Source organism: Oncorhynchus kisutch, linkage group LG15 (genome assembly GCF_002021735.2).
Source record: "Oncorhynchus kisutch isolate 150728-3 linkage group LG15, Okis_V2, whole genome shotgun sequence".
Taxonomy (NCBI): Eukaryota; Metazoa; Chordata; class Actinopteri; order Salmoniformes; family Salmonidae; genus Oncorhynchus; species Oncorhynchus kisutch.
The window spans coordinates 71,516,748-71,537,771 of record NC_034188.2 but is presented as its reverse complement, the minus strand read 5'-3'; the positions used below and the strand labels follow the sequence as shown (position 1 = coordinate 71,537,771).

At 42.7% G+C, this 21,024-nt stretch overlaps 2 protein-coding genes across 7 annotated transcripts in view; both read left to right on the top strand.

Annotated features, from left to right (window-relative positions):
* Nucleotides 1–2,510, top strand: part of LOC109905819 (kinase suppressor of Ras 1) — a 61,904-nt gene extending 59,394 nt beyond the window's left edge. For 4 of the 5 annotated variants that reach the window (XM_020503442.2, XM_020503441.2, XM_020503443.2 and 1 more), the window contains 2 exons: nucleotides 486–619; nucleotides 1,516–2,510. In XM_020503442.2, the coding sequence (XP_020359031.1) occupies nucleotides 486–619; nucleotides 1,516–1,594 (213 nt within the window). In that variant the 3' untranslated portion in view covers nucleotides 1,595–2,510. Of the gene's footprint in view, nucleotides 1–485 lie in introns of all 5 variants that reach the window. The other variant, XR_004203183.1, reaches the window with a different exon arrangement.
* Nucleotides 2,511–3,258: 748 nt separating this feature from the next.
* Nucleotides 3,259–17,104, top strand: LOC109905821 (galectin-9B). Of its 2 annotated transcripts, XM_020503445.2 has the most exons (8): nucleotides 3,259–3,599; nucleotides 4,576–4,664; nucleotides 4,859–5,066; nucleotides 5,932–6,051; nucleotides 6,137–6,319; nucleotides 15,633–15,721; nucleotides 16,055–16,211; nucleotides 16,502–17,104. In XM_020503445.2, the coding sequence occupies exons 1-8, from the start codon at nucleotides 3,564–3,566 to the stop codon at nucleotides 16,646–16,648; spliced, it is 1,029 nt and encodes a 342-aa protein (XP_020359034.1). In that variant the 5' UTR covers nucleotides 3,259–3,563; the 3' UTR covers nucleotides 16,649–17,104. The 2 variants fall into 2 exon arrangements, with proteins under 2 accessions (XP_020359034.1, XP_031646899.1); XM_031791039.1 differs by lacking the exon at nucleotides 6,137–6,319 and having other exon boundaries at nucleotides 3,288–3,599.
* Nucleotides 17,105–21,024: the final 3,920 nt, after the last annotated feature.

Here is a 21,024-nt window from a genome sequence, read left to right as displayed (position 1 = left end):
CATGGTTAGCAGATGTTAATGAGAGTGTGGCGAAATGCTTGTGCATCTAGTTCTGACAGTGCAGTAATATCTAACAAGTCATCTAACAATTCCCCAACAACTGCCTAATACACACAAATCTAAAGGGGTGAATGAGAATATGTACATATAAGTATATGGATGAGCGATGTTCGAGTGGCATAGGCAAGGTACAGTAGATGGTTTAAAATACAGTATATGCATGTAATGTAAGATATGTAAACATTATTAAAGTGGCATTATTTGAAGTGGCATTGCGTAAGAGTCTAGTGATCCATTTATTAAAGTGCAGTGATTGGGTCTCAATGTAGGCAGCAGCCTCTCTGAGTTAGTGATTGCTGTTTAGCAGTCTGATGGTCTTGAGCTGTTTTTCAATCTCTTGGTCCCAGCTATACATCTACGTTGTGTGTATAGCTATAATGATGGATGTAGGATGCGATAAATACCCCCCCCCCCCTGTACTGTAGGAGATACTGTCTGCCTGTTGGTCCTTCAAGCCAAAAGAGCGTCCCTCCTTCACCCAGCTGACTGACATGCTGGAGAAGCTGCCGAAGCTCAACCGCAGGCTCTCCCACCCAGGACACTTCTGGAAGTCAGCCGAGTATGTATCCTAAAGACCAGAATCCCATTTGAGATGTACTGTATATACACTCTGTATATATTTAAAATACTTCTCCTATGTCTATGGGGATGCCACTCCTGATGGCGTTGGGTTCCCTCATGGCTCACAATGCACCTGGATGGAGCCGGGAGAACATGGGCTGTTTGTATGAGTGTGTAAATAAGAATGTGTTTATGGTGGAGAGGTGTAGCCCTCCGAAACACCTGGGCCTACTGTATGTTTTTTTGGAAGCCCTTTGATTTAAATAACTAAAAGGGATGACTGTGATACAAATCACCAGCTTTATATGCAGTTGTCTTCAATAGGGAATTTTAGCTAAAAGATAGAAATTTTAGTAAAGGTTGAACAGGACAAAAGGTGAAATAGCCTGTTGAAACGGTTTGGTTTGTGACTGTTCATTTCAGAGCTGATTGTTTTGATTCCCTAAATCTGTCCATGTTTCAAAGAGAGTATACTTTATAATAGCACCACCCCCTACCCCTCTCCCTGTCTCTATGCTGTCCATCTCTGTGGGCAGTGATTGGAGGCTTGAGTGTCCCACCTCTTCTGTGTCCCCCTTTCTGTGAATATTTGTCATACCTCTCTCTCTTGACATCTCTGTTTGGGTCTCCCTCCCTCTCTGGGCGCTGCTGCTCTCTCCTGGATGACCACTGACTGACTCCACCTGTTCCTGCTCCACTTCACCCTCCCTGTCTCCCTTGGACCCTTCCTCCTTCTCCACCTCCTCTTTACTGCCAACCCCCTCAAACCCCCTTCCCATATCATTTTTTTCCTCCTCCGTGAACATCTTCTCCTATTGAATCTTCCCTCCTCCACTCCTCTCCTTGATCTATCCCATCCTACTTTCTTCTTCTCTCCTTGCTCTCTGTGTGAAGGCCCTGGGTTCATCATCATTGCCTGCGGGACCATTGCAGTAAGGGCCTGCAGTCTCGCTGCCCCTACATATACAAATAACACATCTCTCAGTGGCAACTTGTGCTTATCAATTCTAAGGAATAGCCTGTTTGGTATTAGATTCAGAGGAATTCAGAGGAATGGATGACCCTGCATAATGACATCAACTGGTATCGCAGCCAATAGAGTAACCAATATATAGAGTAATGTATCTTTGTCAACTTGCTAAATGTACCATAATGCACTGCCTGGGTTGTTTGTTAGTTCGTTGTTCTTTGCCTAACTGCAGTTCATGTATTGACATTTTGGTACTAGTAGTGGCTAATGCAAACGGTCTAGTCTAACCGCTTGCTTTCTTTAAAGTTTCCTCTCTCTCTCTCTCGCGCTACCTCTCTTCTCTCTCTCACCCTACAACTTAGGTTCTAGCCTTCAGTATGCAAGAGGAAGTAATACTATGAGGTTTAATGTCAAATGTTGATTTGCCTCTTGTGCACTCTTTGTGTGCCTGTGTCAGCATGCCCTGTATGTGTGTGTATAGGGACATGTGTGCATGCTTGTTTGGTTGGTAGCTGAATGTAATGTGCTGAACATCCAGAGGTTAACCCTGTGAAAGACTGTAGTGATTGAATGTTAGCAGTGATAACAACACAAAGATAAATGTATCCAATCTATATAAATAAATAAATATATATATATAGAATTGTTTTATTTAATGTACAGAACATTTATTTTATTATGTGTACAAAGTCTTTATGTTGCATTGCACCTTACATTATAGGTACTTCACATCTAATCATGTAGAGCTTTAAAAACCTATTTTTCCCTCACAACACTGTGTAAACAAATTGTACATTACTTAAAGATGGGTTGGTGTTTTTTATGTCATAAGAATGTATATTTTTGTACAGATTGTGGCTACACTCTGAAAGAGTTTCTGGTTTCCTCAGTGAAAGATGATAAAACTAAACTCAAGTCATTTGGTTCTGTGTCTTGTTTTGGAATGCTTACAACAGTTTGAATGTATGGTCAGTTCGATTAAAAGGGTATCACTTTACATTAAGGATTTAAGCAGCTAAATTACAAGTACACAATTCCCACTAGACACCATTTTATACAGTTGATTTATTTCCAAGTGTTTGGTTTGATTTAAAGGGGCAATCCGGGATTCAAAACTTTGACCTCAAATATGGGTGCCACTGACTCACCAGTTCCCAGAAGAGAGGATGATTTAGAGAACAGACATGTTTATGATGAGCAACACTATGGTGGTCTTCTGGTGGTCTCAATACACTTCTGCTACTGATATGCAGGATTACATCAAAAAGTGTGTCATGGAGTATACAGTATGTGCAAAATGTCAGTACAAACGTAGTACATGGTTATTTCTCTTCTAGAACATGTTGAAACAAATACAATGAATGAATGTGTGTATTTGTGGCATTATTACTAAAACACAAAGTAGAAATATCCTCACCGAATCCAGGAGAGACAAATGGAAGTTTCTAAAGGACAGTGGTAGCCTACAATTAGTTGTCTTGGGTTGAAGTGACAATCAGGCAATTCGGTTATGGAATTAGAAATGAAAAAGGTGCCATTGTTATTACATTATACATGTGATGTTAGCATGCATGTGTGTGCATGGAGACACACTGACCTCTATACACAGCAAACTCTGTCCAATTCTGAATCAACTTCCTGACAACATCACCTGACTGAGTTATTGCAGGGTAATGATTGAAAAAGCATACAAATCTATCGCCCTCATCGTCTCTTGACTAGGCCTACCGATTAGGGCAAGACCGATATTTCGCAACAGCAGCATATTTCGACATGTATTCGTTAGGGGAAAAAACAATGTAGGGGAATTGTAAACTGGGCCTCATTGTTACTTACTTCCTCCTCCCACCCCTTCAATGCACGAAAAAACGAAACTACACATTTCTGAAACTACACATAGTTGGTTCTCGTACTGAGAAGAGAGCGTTGAGGAACTGAGAAGACGTTTCGATTTACAGTGAGATTTGGAGAAATGGCATTTTATAACCAGGGACCTTTTTATAATCCGGTACGTTTATTACAACCATTTGTTATATGATTTATTGTGTTGTGTATTTAAAATGTAGATGTTCTTACTGTTTAACTTCGGGAGAGTTGTGCGTGTGTTTACGGTCAAATCTGGTAATCAAAATGCGCTTCCATCCGCTTCTCAGTAATCAAATCAAATCAAATCTAATTTATTTATATAGCCCTTCGTACATCAGCTGATATCTCAAAGTGCTGTACAGAAACCCAGCCTAAAACCCCAAACAGCAAGCAATGCAGGTGTAGAAGCACGGTGGCTAGGAAAAACTCCCTAGAAAGGCCAATACCTAGGAAGAAACCTAGAGAGGAACCAGGCTATGTGGGGTGGCCAGTCCTCTTCTGGCTGTGCCGGGTGGAGATTATAACAGAACATGGCCAAGATGTTCAAATGTTCATAAATGACCAGCATGGTCGAATAATAATAAGGCAGAACAGTTGAAACTGGAGCAGCAGCACAGTCAGGTGGAAGTTGAAACTGGAGCAGCAGCATGGCCAGGTGGACTGGGGACAGCAAGGAGTCATCATGTCAGGTAGTCCTGGGGCATGGTCCTAGGGCTCAGGTCAGTTGAAACTGGAACAGCAGCATGGCCAGGTGGATATACTGTACATTATTGCCAGGTGGATATACTGTACATTATTTTCCCAGTTATAGTCTGCTTTTTTTCAGTTCACAGATTTAATTATAAAATTAATATATGCATAGCTAGACATTCATAGTATCAATTCATGCTATGCTATTGTGCAAATTTAACATGTATGTTATTAGGCTACAGTGAATGTCTCGCGTATTCCGTTATGTAGACCTATTGTAGGCCTATTAAAAATGATCACACAAGCAGTAATAGTGGATGTAGTAAAGAGGAGAGGCAATGGCCTCTAGCCTACATAATAGTTTTCATTTCATTTATCCATTCTTATTCAATTGAGTTTGTCGTTAATGATTCTGTTTATTGTCCCAGAGTCTCCCTTTCACCGGCTCTATCCAAGGTGGGCTTCAGGAGGGGAAGACCATCACTATCACTGGGAGAGTTCACCATGGGGCAGACAGGTGGGTCACCACTCACCGATATAAGCTTTGATAATACATTTCCTTATTAGTTGTCTTCGAGAGAGTCAGTGGGTGCGTTAGAGTCCAGATAATGCCTAGTACACATTTTTAGCTCAGATTCAAACTTGTTCCGAGAACTGTTTAACATATCCGGAAGCACATGATCTCTCTCGGTTTCACTTTCTCTTTCTCAGGTTCCATGTGAATTTGCAGTGTGGTTCTAGGGCAGGGGCAGACATTGCCCTTCACTTCAATCCACGCTATGACAGTCACCCTGGATATGTGGTGACCAACACCTTGCAGCAATCCAGATGGGGGACAGAGGAGCGGAAGCAGCATTCCCCCTTCCAACGTGGCTCCAGCTTCAGCCTCGAGATAACTGACCAGAGGGACTTCTTCCAGGTCACCCAAATCCTCCGCTACTATAGCAAATGGAAGATACAGATGTAGGATCTTAAATTGAGCCAGTTTGTTACAACAGGAAAATAATCCTGTGTTTGTTAATGTTAATTATTATATGGATTATAATTAATGGGGTTGATACATTTTTTGTTTTAAAGGGGAAATTACAAATGTTAGACGCCTCTTTAAACCTTGAATACACAAAAGGTTAGCATTTCCTGTTGGCAAGAAAAGTCTCATCAACAAAAGAGTGATCAAATTAAGAACCTACATCTGTACATTCTGACTACACAACAACCTTTTCAGTCTGTCATTGTAAAATATATAATTTCCTGTTTTATATAAATTACTGTAAAATATTATGCTTACAGAGCTCCCACATGATTTCAATGAAGTCAGTGACTCAATCTTTTTTATTTTTTATTTAACCTTTATTTAACTACGCAAGTCAATTAAGAACAAATTCTTATTTAGAATGACGGCCTACCCCGGCCAAACCCTAACCCGGACGATGCGCCGCCCTATGGGACTCCCAATCACGGCCGGTTGTGATACACCCTGGAACTGAACAGGGGTCTGTAGTGACGCCTCTAGCACTGAGATGCAGTGCCTTTGACGGCTGCGCCACTCGGGAACCCATGGTGTTTCACTCTTGTTTTCTTGAAATTATATGTTATGTATTCTATTTGTATTCTATTTTACAGTGTGACTCAATTTATTCTAGTCTGTTTAGGAGATAAAATGGATTTCAATTCATGGGTTGGAAAATAACTTGAATAGTTGTGAGTGACACCTGTTCTCTCACTCACTGTCCTCAGGTCCATAATGACTCTGCTCATGGTCGTTCTCTGTTCTCTGTCTTCAGTTGAAAGTGAATGGGAACCATTTCATGACCTTCAAGCACCGAATCCCATTTTACTCAGTGGACACCATCTCAGCTGATGGGAAAGTGGAGTTGACCTCCATCGTCTTCCAGAACCCTGCGGTGAGTAGTACCTAACATATCAATTAGATGGACAAGAGAATTTGAAGACAGTTTAACTGATTTAAAGTGATTTCATGTCCTTCAGCCCACCATTCCTGCACAGCCAGGATTTCCGGCACAACCTGGATTCCCTTCTTATCCGGGATTTCCGGCCCAACCAGGATTCCCTTCTTATCCGGGAATTCCGGCCCAACCAGGATTCCCTTCTTATCCGGGATTTCCGGCACAACCAGGATTCCCTTCTTATCCAGGATTTCCCGCACAACCAGTGAGTTAATCTGGATCTGAATCAATAATGATCATTTATTGGCCAACCACTTCTTGGTTATTGGACTCATTAACATTTATTTTCCCGATTTGTGATTTGTATTCCTTTCACTGTCTTTCAGAGTCTCTAGATTTTAGTTATCTTTCAGTCAACTGGGTTAGACATCTCACTATGGGACATCCTTATTTTGTGGGTCATTGGTGGAAGCATTATTTAAATCACGCCTAACAGCCTAATCAGAGTCACTCCTAACAGGCCAATCAGAGCTTTGTGGGTGTACGACCCGAGTGTCTTTATAACACCCTGCACTGCTCTGGTTTCCTCATTCTTCGTGTCTTCATGAGTCTATTTGGTTACTATCTGGTTACTAGCCTTAAAGCAGCTTCATTCAGAAAACTAGCTCTCAACTTAACTGTTCCTTTTGGTGTGCGTTACCACTTCCTAGGAAACTATGCAGTTTATTTTTTTTTTACGTGTTATTTCTTACATTGGTACCCCAGGTCATCTTAGGTTTCATTACATACAGTCGAGAAGAACTACTGAACATAAGAGCAGCGTCAACTCACCATCAGTACGACCAAGAATATGACTTTCGCGAAGCGGATCCTGTGTTCTGCCTTTCACCCAGGACAACGGAATGGATCCCAGCCGGCGACCCCAAAAAAAGACTTCGTAAAAGGGGGAAACTAAGTGGTCTTTTGGTCAGACTCCGGAGACGGGCACATCGTGCACCACTCCCTAGCATTCTTCTCGCCAATGTCCAGTCTCTTGACAACAAGGCTGATGAAATCAGAGCAAGGGTAGCATTCCAGAGGGACATCAGAGACTGTAATGTTCTTTGCTTCACGGAAACATGGCTCACTGGAGAGACGCTATCGGATTCGGTGCAGCCAGCTGGTTTCTCCACGCATCGCGCCGACAGAAACAAACATCTTTCTGGTAAGAAGAGGGGCGGGGGCGTATGCTTCATGGTTAACGTGATGTGGTGTTATCATAACAACATACAGGAACTCAAGTCCTTCTGTTCACCTGATTTAGAATTCCTCACAATCAAATGTCGACCGCATTATCTACCAAGGGAATTCTCTTCGATTATAATCACAGCCGTATATATTCCCCCCCAAGCAGACACATCGATGGCTCTGAACGAACTTTATTTGACTCTTCGCAAACTGGAATCCATATATCCGGATGCTGCATTCATTGTAGCTGGGGATTTTAACAAGGCTAATCTGAAAACAAGACTCCCTAAATGTTATCAGCATATCGAATGCGCAACCAGGGCTGGAAAAACCTTGGATCATTGCTATTCCAACTTCCGCGACGCATATAAGGCCCTGCCCCGCTCTCCTTTCGGAAAAGCTGACCACGACTCCATTTTGTTGATCCCTGCCTACAGACAGAAACTAACTTCATCTTCACTTAATAACAGAGTGAAGTTACATCAGTTAGCTTGTTAGCAGTGATTTTTGTTGTTGTCTAGCTACAGTAGACCTGTTGCCTGGCCTACACACAATTTGCGTTGTTAGCTATTTAGCTCCACTGCTTTAACATCTCACTAATAGCAGGTTCCCACAAATTTTAGCTAGTCCCATCGCAATTGTAGCTTGTTACCTTCACACAGGAGATATCTAAGGTTCGCCTTTGAGTGCATAGCCTACGAATATTCCACCTTACCATTCGATCTGTCCCTTGCCCCACCGATGGACACTCTGGCTCAGGCAGTGGAGCACACAGCCTAGCTGTTGTTGCACATGCTCGCTCTAGGCTTCAGGATGAATCGTGCCAAAAATGCTCTTACCGATCCTGCAGAAAATATTTTTGGGAGGACAGCGATGGCTTTTCGCCACTGCCTCTGTGTTTTACCCGGCAACATCAGTCACATACTGGATGTGCCTGATTGTGGCAGTTCTGCTTGGTCTCCTCCTCATGAGAGGTGTTGTGTTTTTGGCATCATTAAAAGTGAAGACTTATTTTATCAAATCAATTCTCTGTAATTATTATTACATGATTAAACTAATCATGCAAATGTAATTAACTAGGAAGTCGGGGCACCAAGATAAATCTTCAGATTACAAAGTTATAATTTTCCTAATATAACTCTTCAGATATTTTAATATCTGATGAATTAGTCTTCTAATTAATGAATTATTCTTTTCCTCACATTAGTCTCATTCCAAACGTTGTAAATGGTTGGTTATCTGCACGAACACAGCCTTTACTATGAATCATATATACACCAATTGTCTTAATCATTTATTTACTAACTAACTAAATAATCACAGAAATGCATACACAGACAACAGTAGATATGGTTACTAACAAAGGATAGGGAGGATTCCCTAGTGGGCTAAGCCGATATGACGGCTTGGTGGACAAAGGGAAATGGGTGTGGACTGAGAACAGGCGGGAAAGACAAATGGAAACACAACACAGTTGATAATTATATGAATTGAAATGCTAATCCTTTGCACATGAACGCTCACTCATTCGGGAATAATTGCAATCAATATATATATTTACGCCTAGTGTGTCGTCGTGATTTCTGTTGGAATCGTCCGTCTGCGGAGAATCATTTCATCATCTTCTCTCTGCTTTGCTGATGATCTTTCGTGGTTAGAATGGATACTTCAGAGTACCAGTCAGAAAGGTTTTCATAGTATAGATGGTTCGGTGGTTGTCTGTCTTCGCATCCCGGGTTGACATAATTTCTAGCTGCAGACTAGTAATTAGCATCTAAGATTTGCTCTTATTCTGTAGGGATCGATAGTCTCAGAGTTTAACAATTTCCAGCCATGTAGCCAATGCTCCACGTGGTATTGTTAGGAATTCAATAACTATTCGCATTCACAGCTCATTCTGTGGGTTTGCTTAGTCTCAACTCAAACCTTTCCACCCTCAGTGTCCACCGTGGTACACGTGGTCTGAAGAGGATTTCCTCAGGAGGGGTTTTTATTTGTAACAATAGAAAAGGAGGTTCTATGACGCCAGATCACGTCTGTGCTCACGGCCAATGACTTAGTTAAACTTGAAAGGGAATATAGTTCGCTCACATTAAAGGTTTACCATCACATTACATCATTCCACAAACAATTTAATCTTTATTTGTTAATTTTATACAAGAATTAGATTCAAACCCCATAATTGAGATATGTACACATTCAGAGATTTAGTTATGGTGTTTCCTGTCCTCTTTGAGGTCACCAAATGAAACACACTCGTCATACCCGTCCCTTAAGTGTCAGAGAGAGAGAAGTCCGGTTGGTGATTGCCGTTGCGGTCCCCCTCTAGTGGATTACCTTGGTAGGTTTCCTGGAAGCTGCAAAGTACCACAAGGATGGGCAGCGGATGCCCATCCCGTTCCGGACCCGTCGTCTGGTTACCCAGACTGGAAGATCTCTGGGCAGTAACTTAGGCAGATGTTAACAACGCACACACACTCACAAAATATGTATAATTACATTAATTCCCCAATGAACGGCATTGTGGCACTCATACCCTGACTACACCGCTCGCGTCCCGTGCGTTGCAAAATAAATTTAGAAATCTATGTTATTCAGTTGCACTCAACGAGCGTCTGTGTTGCCAAGGGCTAAAATAGAAGTCCTTTCTATTTCTGACGCAGATCCTGCTTTTCCCATTTCCTCATTGGTTTAAGAAGCAGGTACCCACGTGCCATCTCCTCATTGGTTATACCCACGTGAGTGATTGAAAGACAAACTGTGTTGCCGGTCGTCGTGGTAATACTATGAACATTTAGATGCCAATCACCATATAAGTTAAAATGCCTGGAAGGAGGAGAGATGACTAGAAACAATTCGGTTGACCGTATTATGTGTGGATTAATTGTCAGAGTAGAGGACCTTGTGCATTTCAGGTAAAATGACAACTCAATGTTTATCTCCGAGGACAAATTAGCTAGCAAGTGCAAGCTAACCAGGTAAATTGCCATAAATGTTTAATGCTTTTCGACCTGTCCCCAAATTAATGTAATTGGTTCAGAGTTTGCTTTGATATTTTAACCTGCGTTTCGTGATCACGTTTGGTGTAGGGGGACAAAATAAATGTATGCACGATGGCATCGTATCTCAGAGCATCGTAGCACCATTAGGTGTAAAAACTTTACTTATCCAGTTGCGGCCCACTTCTTGGAGGCAGGCCACTCGATTTTGTCTCTGCGTTATATTGGCATCGAACATGTCACCCTCCCTAGGAGAGGGGGTGACCTTGATAATTTATTGTTAAAACGAGAGGCTGACTGGATCTTTAAATTAAAGACCCTTGCGCCCTTCGGTCTCAACGTAGACTTTGATCTGAAGCCATTCTTGTGATTATTGTGACTTTGCCATTGTAATTGTTTGTAAACTTGTATAGTCAAAATAATCTATGATCGTATCCTATCCATTTGTTTGTATGCTGTTCTTTGTATGACATTTTTATATTTGATTATTAACCAATGATATTAGGCCACTCCTGGCCATGATTACAGACACCTGTGTCTTTTGACACTATATAAACGAGTCATCCCGCAGTGTTTGTGATTATACCCTGATGAAGACAGCTTGGCTGTCAAAACGTTAGTAATTACATTTTTGCATCTGAGCTCCTAGAGTGTGCGGCTCTCTTTTATTTTCAAGTTTCTAGTCCGCTAGCCAGCACCTCGTCTTAATAGGTGTGCGTTTCTTTTTTTCTTCTAAAAGCGAGTGACGTCACCGATTTAAACGCTATTAGCGCGCACCACCGCTAACTAGCTAGCCACATCCGTTACATAACTACTATGTCGCTGTTGTCAAGGGTAATTTTATTTGTTAGGTCACTAACCTTCTTACTGATTGTAGCTGGACTAAATGTTGCTGGCATTGCTACTGGTACTCAAGGGGACCAGTTATCCTACCGATTAATTCTGAAATGTTATCCTACCGGAACACATGATTAGAGCATTTTACTAGTTGTATTGTAGTTGAACCTACACATGGCAAGGCATGACTATTTATTTTTTTGCCATTTGTTTGAGGTGGAAGTCCACTGAACTTCTACGACCAGTGTGGTACACCTCAGTAATATCTTAGATGTGTTCTAAGATTATCCCCGTCTACGGGCCTGTCTGCTCCTCACTGTTCTCATAGGGGAGTTTACAACTAGATTTGTTTGATGCTCTGGCGGCCTCGTACGGTGTTGCCCGTAGTCTCGACCCCCCCCCCACTGGCCTCAATGAGGCTTATCATGGGTCTGGGCTGCTATTCCCCCCCTTTGTGTCTCGGGACCCCCCAACCAGCGGGTGGTGTTGGTATCCAAGGCACAAATGAAAAGGTCGGACCATATGTAGAAGTTGTCAGCGGCTGTGTTGTTATGAGAATGGCTGTCACCTTTCAACCAAATCTCCTGGTGTTTGTGCTTCAAAACGCTCAGTGGCTGTTGAGGCCTGTCAGTCACCACCACGTCCGCGTGTGGCAACCTATTCAGTACCTGCATACTGAGATGAGGATATCTGTCTGTGATATCGCAAAGTGTTTCACCAGTGGGAGTCATCGGGTCAGTTGCTGGCCATTAGTGTCATTGTAAGGGGTAACAGTCCCCCACAAAGTGGAAGGTGTATTATCGGAAGCAGAGTACACTCTGTGCATAAATGTTTTTCTTTCTGATGTGGCCGCAGTGCTTGCGGAAGTGTCCGAAGGGCAAGAGAAGTTAATCTCAACTACCGTATTGCACGACTGCAAGGAGGAGGGAAGTTGCTCATTCACAGAGACAGGTGGCTCGAATTCATGAAAAGAATAGTCAATAAGGTTTGCTGATGGCATGTGTTGAGATATAGATATCGTAATATCTCTTTGGATCGGATTCTGCACCAAGAGGTTTCTGAATGTATTTTTCCCAAGGGGTGCTTTTGACAGATACCCCTCGTGAATGACTGCGTTGCAGCTAGCGTTAGGATAAGACAGTGTGGTCAGTGGAGAAGGCCCTGGGGCCTGTGACCATACATGGTTGGTTTTCCAATTCATCAGTTGGAGCAACCGATCCATCAAGTCTGCTCCAAGTAGCAGGGGTTCAGATTCGAGGCTGGTAACATACACTGGGTGAACGAGTGATACATCCTGGAAGTGTAGTTTCAGCATGACTCTCAATGTGAGAGGCGAGGTAGTCTGAGTGACACCTCGAAGTGTAGTGTCGCATAATTCCACTTTTAACCAACATTTAGTTGGTTTCAAAGCCCTTTTTAGATCATCAAACAGAGAGATGAGCGATATTGCCACACCCGAATCAATTAGCGCATGACAAGTTAAGCAGTCCTCCAGGATTGTTTCCAGGTATGGGCATTTAGATTAGTGTTTAGTGGACATATTCCCCACAAAGTGGAGTGGTCATTCGCAACGACGTGATGTGCCATTTCTGTTCAAGGTGAAAGCAGATCGACTTCTCAGATTTTTTTGTTAACAAACCATTTGAACTTTTCTTCGCAACCTTTGTATCAGAGTCTATAGACAAGCCCTGTTGGCTTGTTTCTTGATCAAGCGAGTTTCGAGTGAGAGCGGGAGCGGGAGCAGGAGAAATTTGAATTTGAAAGTGCTTGCTATGGGTGTTAATTCCTGCGGACCTGTTGTCCGGTAATTCCCCGTCTAATCCTTGTGACTTTTACCCTTTTCTCAAATTTTTCTCGTTTTTTTTTCACGTAGTGAAACTTCTAGAGAACATTGGTCTACGTTTTGAATGTCCTCCCTTGTGCTCTGACACTTTGTGGGTTGGGTGCAGGAACGTAGCGAACAGGTCGATTGTAGCGGTAGTCATGTTGATGGCGACGTACTTTACAGTTATTTCGACCTCTGAGGTTATTGGAATCATGGTTTCGTGGTAGAAACTGTTGTTGTGCGTCATCTCTCAATGCTCCAATACCTGATAATGCACCCTCTAACTGGAGTGAGTGCTCCTGGTCAAACTTCAAAACCGAGTGGTCAGGGCTCTTAGCGTTGTGAATCTTTGATGTCTCAAAAGCTGTGCTTGCAAGCTCTCAGTGTTGTAAAATAGGCAAGCCAACGTGGCTGTAGGGCCCAAGTAGACAGAAACATTCCCAGCTCCTCACAAGTGGACATTTTGTATCAAATTCCCATTTTGGAAATTTAGGAGTTCGCCATGTGAGTGAGTGAGAGAGAGAGTGAGAGAGAGGCCACGATCTATACCCAGAAAGGGCTCCGTCATGACAGAGGCTTCCAGCGTTGGGCGACCTCACTCCGCTTGGACCCGTCTTTCCACCGTGTAAGGAGGCGGTGCTAGGTCGATGTGGAAAGCGGCGTGGCGCGAGAGAGAGTGGAGAGAGATGACTCAAGTAGTGAAGTAAACTATAAAAATGGACGTTACACACAGCGTATCACATTTAACAAACCATATTGTTTTAGAAGGTAAAGTAAAAACTCAAACCAGTCCGTCCATCAATACAGGTATATTGTTAAAATACGGTTTACTGCCCAGGGCGAAATATTCCACCCACATCCCGAGCTGATGGATCTCTGGGCCTGGCCCGTGAGAAGTCCAATTTAGACTCGATGGGCTTGCCTCCAAACATGGTTGCCACAATTCAGAGCACCAGAGCCCCATCTACAAGAGGTCTTTACGACATGAACTGGTGGGTATTTGAGAGGTGGTGTGAGAGATGTGAGTTGGTCCTCTTTCAGTGTTACTTTCCTGCTGTTCTCTCCTTCCTACAGGAATTTCTCGACAAGGGCAAAGCCTTTTCCACCGTTAAGGTCTGCTTGGCGGCGATATTAGCCTGCCATGTAGGACTAGGTGAGATGCCGATCGGGGCTCACCCCCTGGTTCGTAATTTTATGAAGGGAGCGTGTGGTCTCCATCCGGTCTCCAAGCCACTTGCACCATCATGGGACTTGGCGCTGGTTCTGGATGCACTTACAGGCAATCACTTTTAACCCTGGAGAAGTGGATCTTAAGACTCTGTCTTATAAGACGGCCCTGTTGCTCGCCTTGGCCAAGCACGTTAGCGACCTTCATGCACTCTCAGTTCATCCTTCATACACTAAGTTTGCCCCCAACTTCTCCAAGGTTAGGATACGTGCTAACTCCGTGTTCATTCCTAAGGTCATTCCCATGACCTATCGTAGTTAAGCCACTGACCTCTTTCCCTTCCACCCTCAGCCTTTCTCTTCTCCAGAGCAGCGGCATCTTAACACGTTGTGTCTGGTGGGCACACGGCGCATCTACATTGACAGGACTAGGCCATTCCAGAATTGTGACCAACTGTTTGTTTGCTTTGCCAGCCCGCTCAGGTCAGGGCTTGGTCCAAACAACGCCTCTTCCATTGGGTAATGGAGGCTATCGCCAAGGCGTACAGTTATCCGGGATTGCAGTCTCCACTGCGTGTCCGGGGACATTCCGCTAGAGGAATTGCCAGTCATGGGCACTGTTCAGAGGCATCTCCGGCTAGTTGGGCTAGTCATTTCTGCACCCTCCCTGGCACACACAGTCATTGGTGCTGGAGCTGAGTAGTATGGATCAGATACATTACCATGAACCACAACAGGCTTCTCAGGAAACGGGCTTTTGGCAATCGGGGTGTTTTGCAAGTGTCCCATAGTGAGATGTTGAACCGAATCGACTGAAAGAGAAATTTGGGTTACAGTATGCAATCCCGGTTTTCTGAAGGAGATGAGGGAGACATCTAACCAGATTGTTCATCTTGCACAACTTGTTCTTAGATTGAGGAAACCAGAGCAGTGCAGGATGTCATATAATGTTATATAAACACGAGGAGCGTACACACACAAAGCTCATATTGGCCTGTTAGTCGTGATTGAATAAGGCTTCAACCAATGACCCACAAACGAGGGTGTGTCCCATAGTGATACGTCTCCCTCATATCCTTCACTGAACCGGGGTTACATACCGTAACCCAAAGTTTTATGCTTAGTAGTCCTGATGCTTCGTAGATCTTGTGATGGGGAATTTTAAGATCACTAAAGATCATATTTGTACAGTGTGATCTACTTCCTCTTTCTGTACACTGACTGTATCGTTGTGTGAGTGTAACGACCTGTCATTGTCTTTAGGCAGATTGTGACAGAGTTACACTAAATATACAGTAACCTGTTTACAGGGAAATGTAGTACTGTAATCAACGTGCTGTCAAGATCCCCCTCTCCTGTTGCTTGTCACAGGCCACTCCTCCATATGTCCAGCCACCATTCTTTGTTAATTATCTTCTACTTTCTTGTACTGTAGTGTTGCTGAGCAAATTTAGTTAGTTCTATCGCATCAACGTCTATTGGTCATAATGAGTGATTCATTCAAATCTTCCTTTTTCATCCAGGCTGTTCCATACAAGAACATGATCAATGGAGGACTCTACCCTGGACGCACCATCAACATCCAGGGAGTGGTTAACCCCAATGCCAATAGGTCTGATCCTGCCTTATTGTCTTTACAGTAAAGGAGAACAACAGTGAGAAATACACTTTCCCTGGAGTTACAATATAAAATCCTATATATATTTGAATGAAAAAAAGCATAAAAGAACTTTGGCAATTCTAGTTCACCTCATTTCCATGGTATTGCAAGTGTGCCAATGAGCCCTTGGCTTAGAAACTTAACTTGCCTAGTTAAATAAAGGTTAAAAAAATAGTTTTTTTATAAATAGAAAGAGGTAGGCCTACAAAACATGCTAGAGGGTGCAACAATAGCAGTTCTCCTGTCATGGTTTTCCCCCAACACTCGTTTTCCCCTTGCCTATAGGTTCCACATTAACCTACTGTTCAACTCTGGGATTGCGCTGCACTTCAACCCCCGATTTGACGAGACCCTAGTGGTACGCAACAGCAAGCTGAGAGACCAGTGGGGAAAGGAGGAGCGCTCTGGTGGAATGCCCTTCCACAGGGGCCAGGCCTTCACGGTAACTAGCCACCAGGAACCATCCACTTTTAACTAAGGCTGCCGTTACACAACGCACCTTGTATACAATCTCAGTTTCAAGGATGAATAATGATTTATTGTTTCAGCACCAAGCATACCACTTATCTTTCTGTTTAGTTAAGCCCTTTCCTGATAATGATTTCCTTTCTGGTATAGTCACTCAGAATGTGGCATGATGTTCATTAGAGAGATGATCAACATTAAAGATGCTGGATTGTTTCTCTCTTTATATCAGACTGAGTACTAATGAGGCTAGTCTGGTCTTTTCAGCTGTCTATTACCTGTGAGGCTCAGTGCTACAAGATAGTGGTCAACGGGAATCAGACGAGCACCTACAAACACCGCCACACCCTCCTCCAGCAGGTCAACATTCTGGAGGTGGATGGAGACCTCAGTTTGACCTCTGTGATGGTTTAGTGCTGTGGGTCACAACTGTCTTTGGTGACCTAGCCACTTGTTTCATTTTGTGCCACCTCTGACCCAAACCATTTGTATTTTTTGATCTCTTCTTGCTATGATAAAAATGACATGAACTTTGTTTTTTTTACTGCTTTCACTGCCTGTTAGATTATCTCACTTGCAAATGTATTATTAGTCAGTGCTGTGCCATCGACTTCAAGGATGAGAAATGTATTCCTGTTTGTTATAAATCACAGTAGAAAGCCATTAGAAATCACATTGATTGCTTTAGCCATCATTTTTGTAGCGCTAGACAAATCCTTAAATCATTATTATTTTGTGACATAATGCCAGACCTGACGTTACCTATCATGAGAAGTACCCTGAGGACATTGCCTGATAATTCCATATGTAGCCTTGTTCATCACCAGTAGTCTCTATGCTCTTTTCTATAAAAATCTGAAGATATATATATTTATGTGTGCTTTTAAATGATTTTTTTCATATTTCAAATGTGAAACATTGGAGTGAGACTGGCTTTGCCTCTAAATCAGGGCTCTCCAAACCTGTTCCTGGAGAGCTACTGTCCTGTAGGTTTTCACTCCAACCCTAATCTATCCACCTGATTCTAATAATTAGCTGGTTGATAAACTGAACCAGGTTAGTTACTGGGGTTGGAGTGAAATCCTACAGGAGGGTTGTTCACACTGCAGGCCTTAATGCTGAAATCAGTTCTATTTTTAAAATCCGTATTGGAATACTGATGGTCCAAACAGCAAGTTACAAGTGACCAAATAAGATTTGTGTGTGTTCAGACAGTAGTGATTTGCTGACATGTGACCGTTCCTGGTGTAAAAACAATTTCCTATCCCGGAGCTTGAGTAAATTACATTACTAAGCTGCTCCCGAATATACTATGCCAGGACATGGACATCGATTCTATCGTAGTCCATGTGGGTTTTAATGACATTATGAAGGGCAGCTCTGAACAGTTGAAACTGGATTTCAAAGAGCTGATTGACTCTCTGCTAGACACTAACAAAAGACCCATCATATCTGGCCCTATGTCCTCTCTGAATTGTGGCATTGAACGCTTTAGCAGGATTCTTTCTCTTCACAACTGGCTATGTGATTATTGTAGCTCAATGGGTGTAACTTTTGTTGACAATTTCATTACCTTTTGGAAACTAAACACGTTTTATAAGGAGGATGGGACCCAAATCATTTGGGTTCCAGGATCCTTTCACAGGGTGCATTGAGACAATCAGGGTTGGGGAGTAACAGATTACAAAAAACAGTAACTAAATATCGTAATCAGATTAGATACTTAAAAAACTAGATTACTTTGAGGATGTTAGTGATTTTTTAAATCTTTGACACTTCTGTTTTCTCAATGACATTCAAATCAGCATTGAAAAAAGGCACAAGTTTGTTCCACCTGAGTGAGTCTGACCACAAGTCAGAGACCACTATGGTGACACACCAAATGTGGTTTATGGATTGCGGGAAAAGAGCAGGAATAGGCTTTTGTAGGCTACAGTCCAAGCTATGTCTTCCAATGGTGCCACTGCTGTCGGCATCTAAAGATTTTCCAATTCACCATTAAATCCATTATTAAAACATGGAAAGAATATGGCACCACAACAAACCTGCCAAGAGAGGGCCACCCACCAAAACTCACAGACCAGGCAAGGAGGGCATTAATTAGAGGCAACAAAGAGATCAAAGATAATCCTGAAGGAGCTGCAAAGCTCCACACATTTGGTGTCTGCCAAAAGGCATGTGGGAGACTCCCCAAATATATGGAAGATGGTACTCTGGTTAGATGAGACTAAAATTGAGCTTTTTGGCCATCAAGGAAAAGCTGTCTGGTGCAAACCCAACACCTCTCATCACCCCAAGAACACCATCCCCACAGTGAAGCATGGTGATGGCAACATCGTGCTGTGGGTTTGTTTTTCCTTGGCAGGGACTGGGATACTGGTCAGAATTGATGGAATGTTTGATCGTGCTAAACACAGGGAAATTCTTGAGGGAAACCTTTTTTCAGTCTTCAAGAGATTTGAGACTGGTATGGAGGTTCACCTTCCAGCAGGACAATGACCCTAAGCAAACTGCTGAAGCAACACTTGAGTGGTTTAAGAGGAAGCATTTAAATGTCTTGGAATAGCCTAGTCAAAGCCTAGACCTCAATCCAATTGAGAATATGTGGTATGACTTAAAGATTGCTGTACACCAGCGGAACCCATCCAACTTGAAGGAGCTTGAGCAGTTTTGCCTTGAAGAATGGGCAAAAATCCCAGTGGCTAAATGTGCCAACAATATAGAGACATACCCCAAGAGACTTGCAGCTGTAATTGCTGCAAAAGGTGGTTCTACAAAATATTGACTTTGTAATATGTCTTGTTTGTTTCACACAAAAACATTTTGCATCTTCAAAGAGGTAGGCATGTTGTGTAAATCAAATGATACAACCCCCCCCAAAAACTATTTTAATTCCAGGTTATAAGGCAACAAAATAGGAAAAATGTCAAGGGGGTGAATAATTCCTCAAGCCACTGTATGTACAGTGGGGCAAAAAAGTATTTAGTCAGCCACCAATTGTGCAAGTTCTCCCACTTAAAAAGATGAGAGGCCTATAATTTTCATCATAGGTACACTTCAACTATGACAGACAAAATGAGAAGAAAAAAATCCAGAAAATCACATTGTAGGATTTTTAATGAATTTATTTGCAAATTATGGTGGAAAATAAGTATTTGGTCTCAATACTTTGTTATATACCCTTTGTTGGCAATGACAGAGGACAAACGTTTTCTGTAAGTCTTCACAAGGTTTTCACACACTGTTGCTGGTATTTTGGCCCATTCCTCCATGCAGATCTCTAGAGCAGTGATGTTTTGGGGCTGTTGCTGGGCAACACGGACTTTCAACTCCCTCCAAAGATTTTCTATGGGGTTGAGATCTGGAGACTGGCTAGGCCACTCCAGGACCTTGAAATGGTTCTTACGAAGCCACTCCTTCGTTGATGATGTTTCCACCCCCATGCTTCACAGTAGGTATGGTGTTCTTTGGATGCAACTCAGCATTCTTTGTCCTCCAAACATGACGAGTTGAGTTTTTACCAAAAAGTTATATTTTGGTTTCATCTGACCATATGACATTCTCCCAATCTTCTTCTGGATCATCCAAATGCTCTCTAGCAAACTTCAGACGGGCCTGGACATGTACTGGCTTAAGCAGGGGGACACGTCTGGCACTGCAGGATTTGAGTCCCTGGCGGCGTAGTGTGTTACTGATGGTAGGCTTTGTTACTTTGGTCCCAGCTCTCTGCAGGTCATTCACTAGGTCTCTTCTGGGATTTTTGCTCACCGTTCTTGTGATCATTTTGACCCCACGGGGTAAGATCTTGCGTGGAGCCCCAGATCGAGGGAGATTATCAGTGGTCTTGTATGTCTTCCATTTCCTAATAATTGCTCCCACAGCTGATTTCTTCAAACCAAGCTGCTTACCTATTGCAGATTCAGTCTTCCCAGCCTGGTGCAGGTCTACAATTTTGTTTCTGGTGTCCTTTGACAGCTCTTTGGTCTTGGCCATAGTGGAGTTTGGAGTGTGACTGTTTGAGGTTGTGGACAGGTGTCTTTTATACTGATAACAAGTTCAAACAGGTGCCATTAATACAGGTAACGAGTGGAGGACAGAGGAGCCTCTTAAAGAAGAAATTACAGGTCTGTGAGAGCCAGAAATCTTGCTTGTTTGTAGGTGACCAAATACTTATTTTCCACCATAATTTGCTAATAAATTCATTAAAAATCATACAATGTAATTTTCTGGATTTTTTTTCTCATTTTGTCTGTCATAGTTGTAGTAGTGTACCTATGATGAAAATTACAGTCCTCTCATGTTTTTAAGTGGGAGAACTTGCACAATTGGTGGCTGACTAAATACTTTTTTGCCCCACTGTATATGTAGGCATAGTTAAAGTGACTATGCATAGATGATAAACAGAGCAGCAGCAGTGTAAAAGAGGGTTTGGCGGGACACAATGCAAATTGTCCGAGTAGCCGATGTGTGGGAGCACCAGTTAGTCGGGCTAATTGAGGTAATATTGTTTATCTTGGGTCAAACATTTTGGGTAGCCTTCCACAAGCTTCCCACAATAAGTTGGGTGAATTTTGGCCCATTCCTCCTGGCAGAGCTGGTGTAACTGAGTCAGGTTTGTAGGCCTCCTTGCTCGCACACGGTTTTTCAGTTCTGCCCACATATTTTCTATAGGATTGAGGTCAGGGCTTTGATGGCCACTCCAATACCTTGACTTTGTTGTCCGTATGCCAATTTGCCACAACTTTGGAAATATGCTTGGGGTCATTGTCCATTTGGAAGACCCATTTGCG

What these genes read in the sequence shown, in the direction of transcription:
- LOC109905821 (XM_020503445.2), top strand. Translation starts at nt 3,564, where the DNA reads ATGGCATTTTATAACCAGGGACCTTTTTATAATCCG. An exon ending in AGGGACCTTTTTATAATCCG is followed by an intron (nt 3,600 to 4,575) that starts GTACGTTTATTA and finishes TTATTGTCCCAG; the next exon opens with AGTCTCCCTTTCACCGGCTC. An exon ending in GTTCACCATGGGGCAGACAG is followed by an intron (nt 4,665 to 4,858) that starts GTGGGTCACCAC and finishes TCTCTTTCTCAG; the next exon opens with GTTCCATGTGAATTTGCAGT.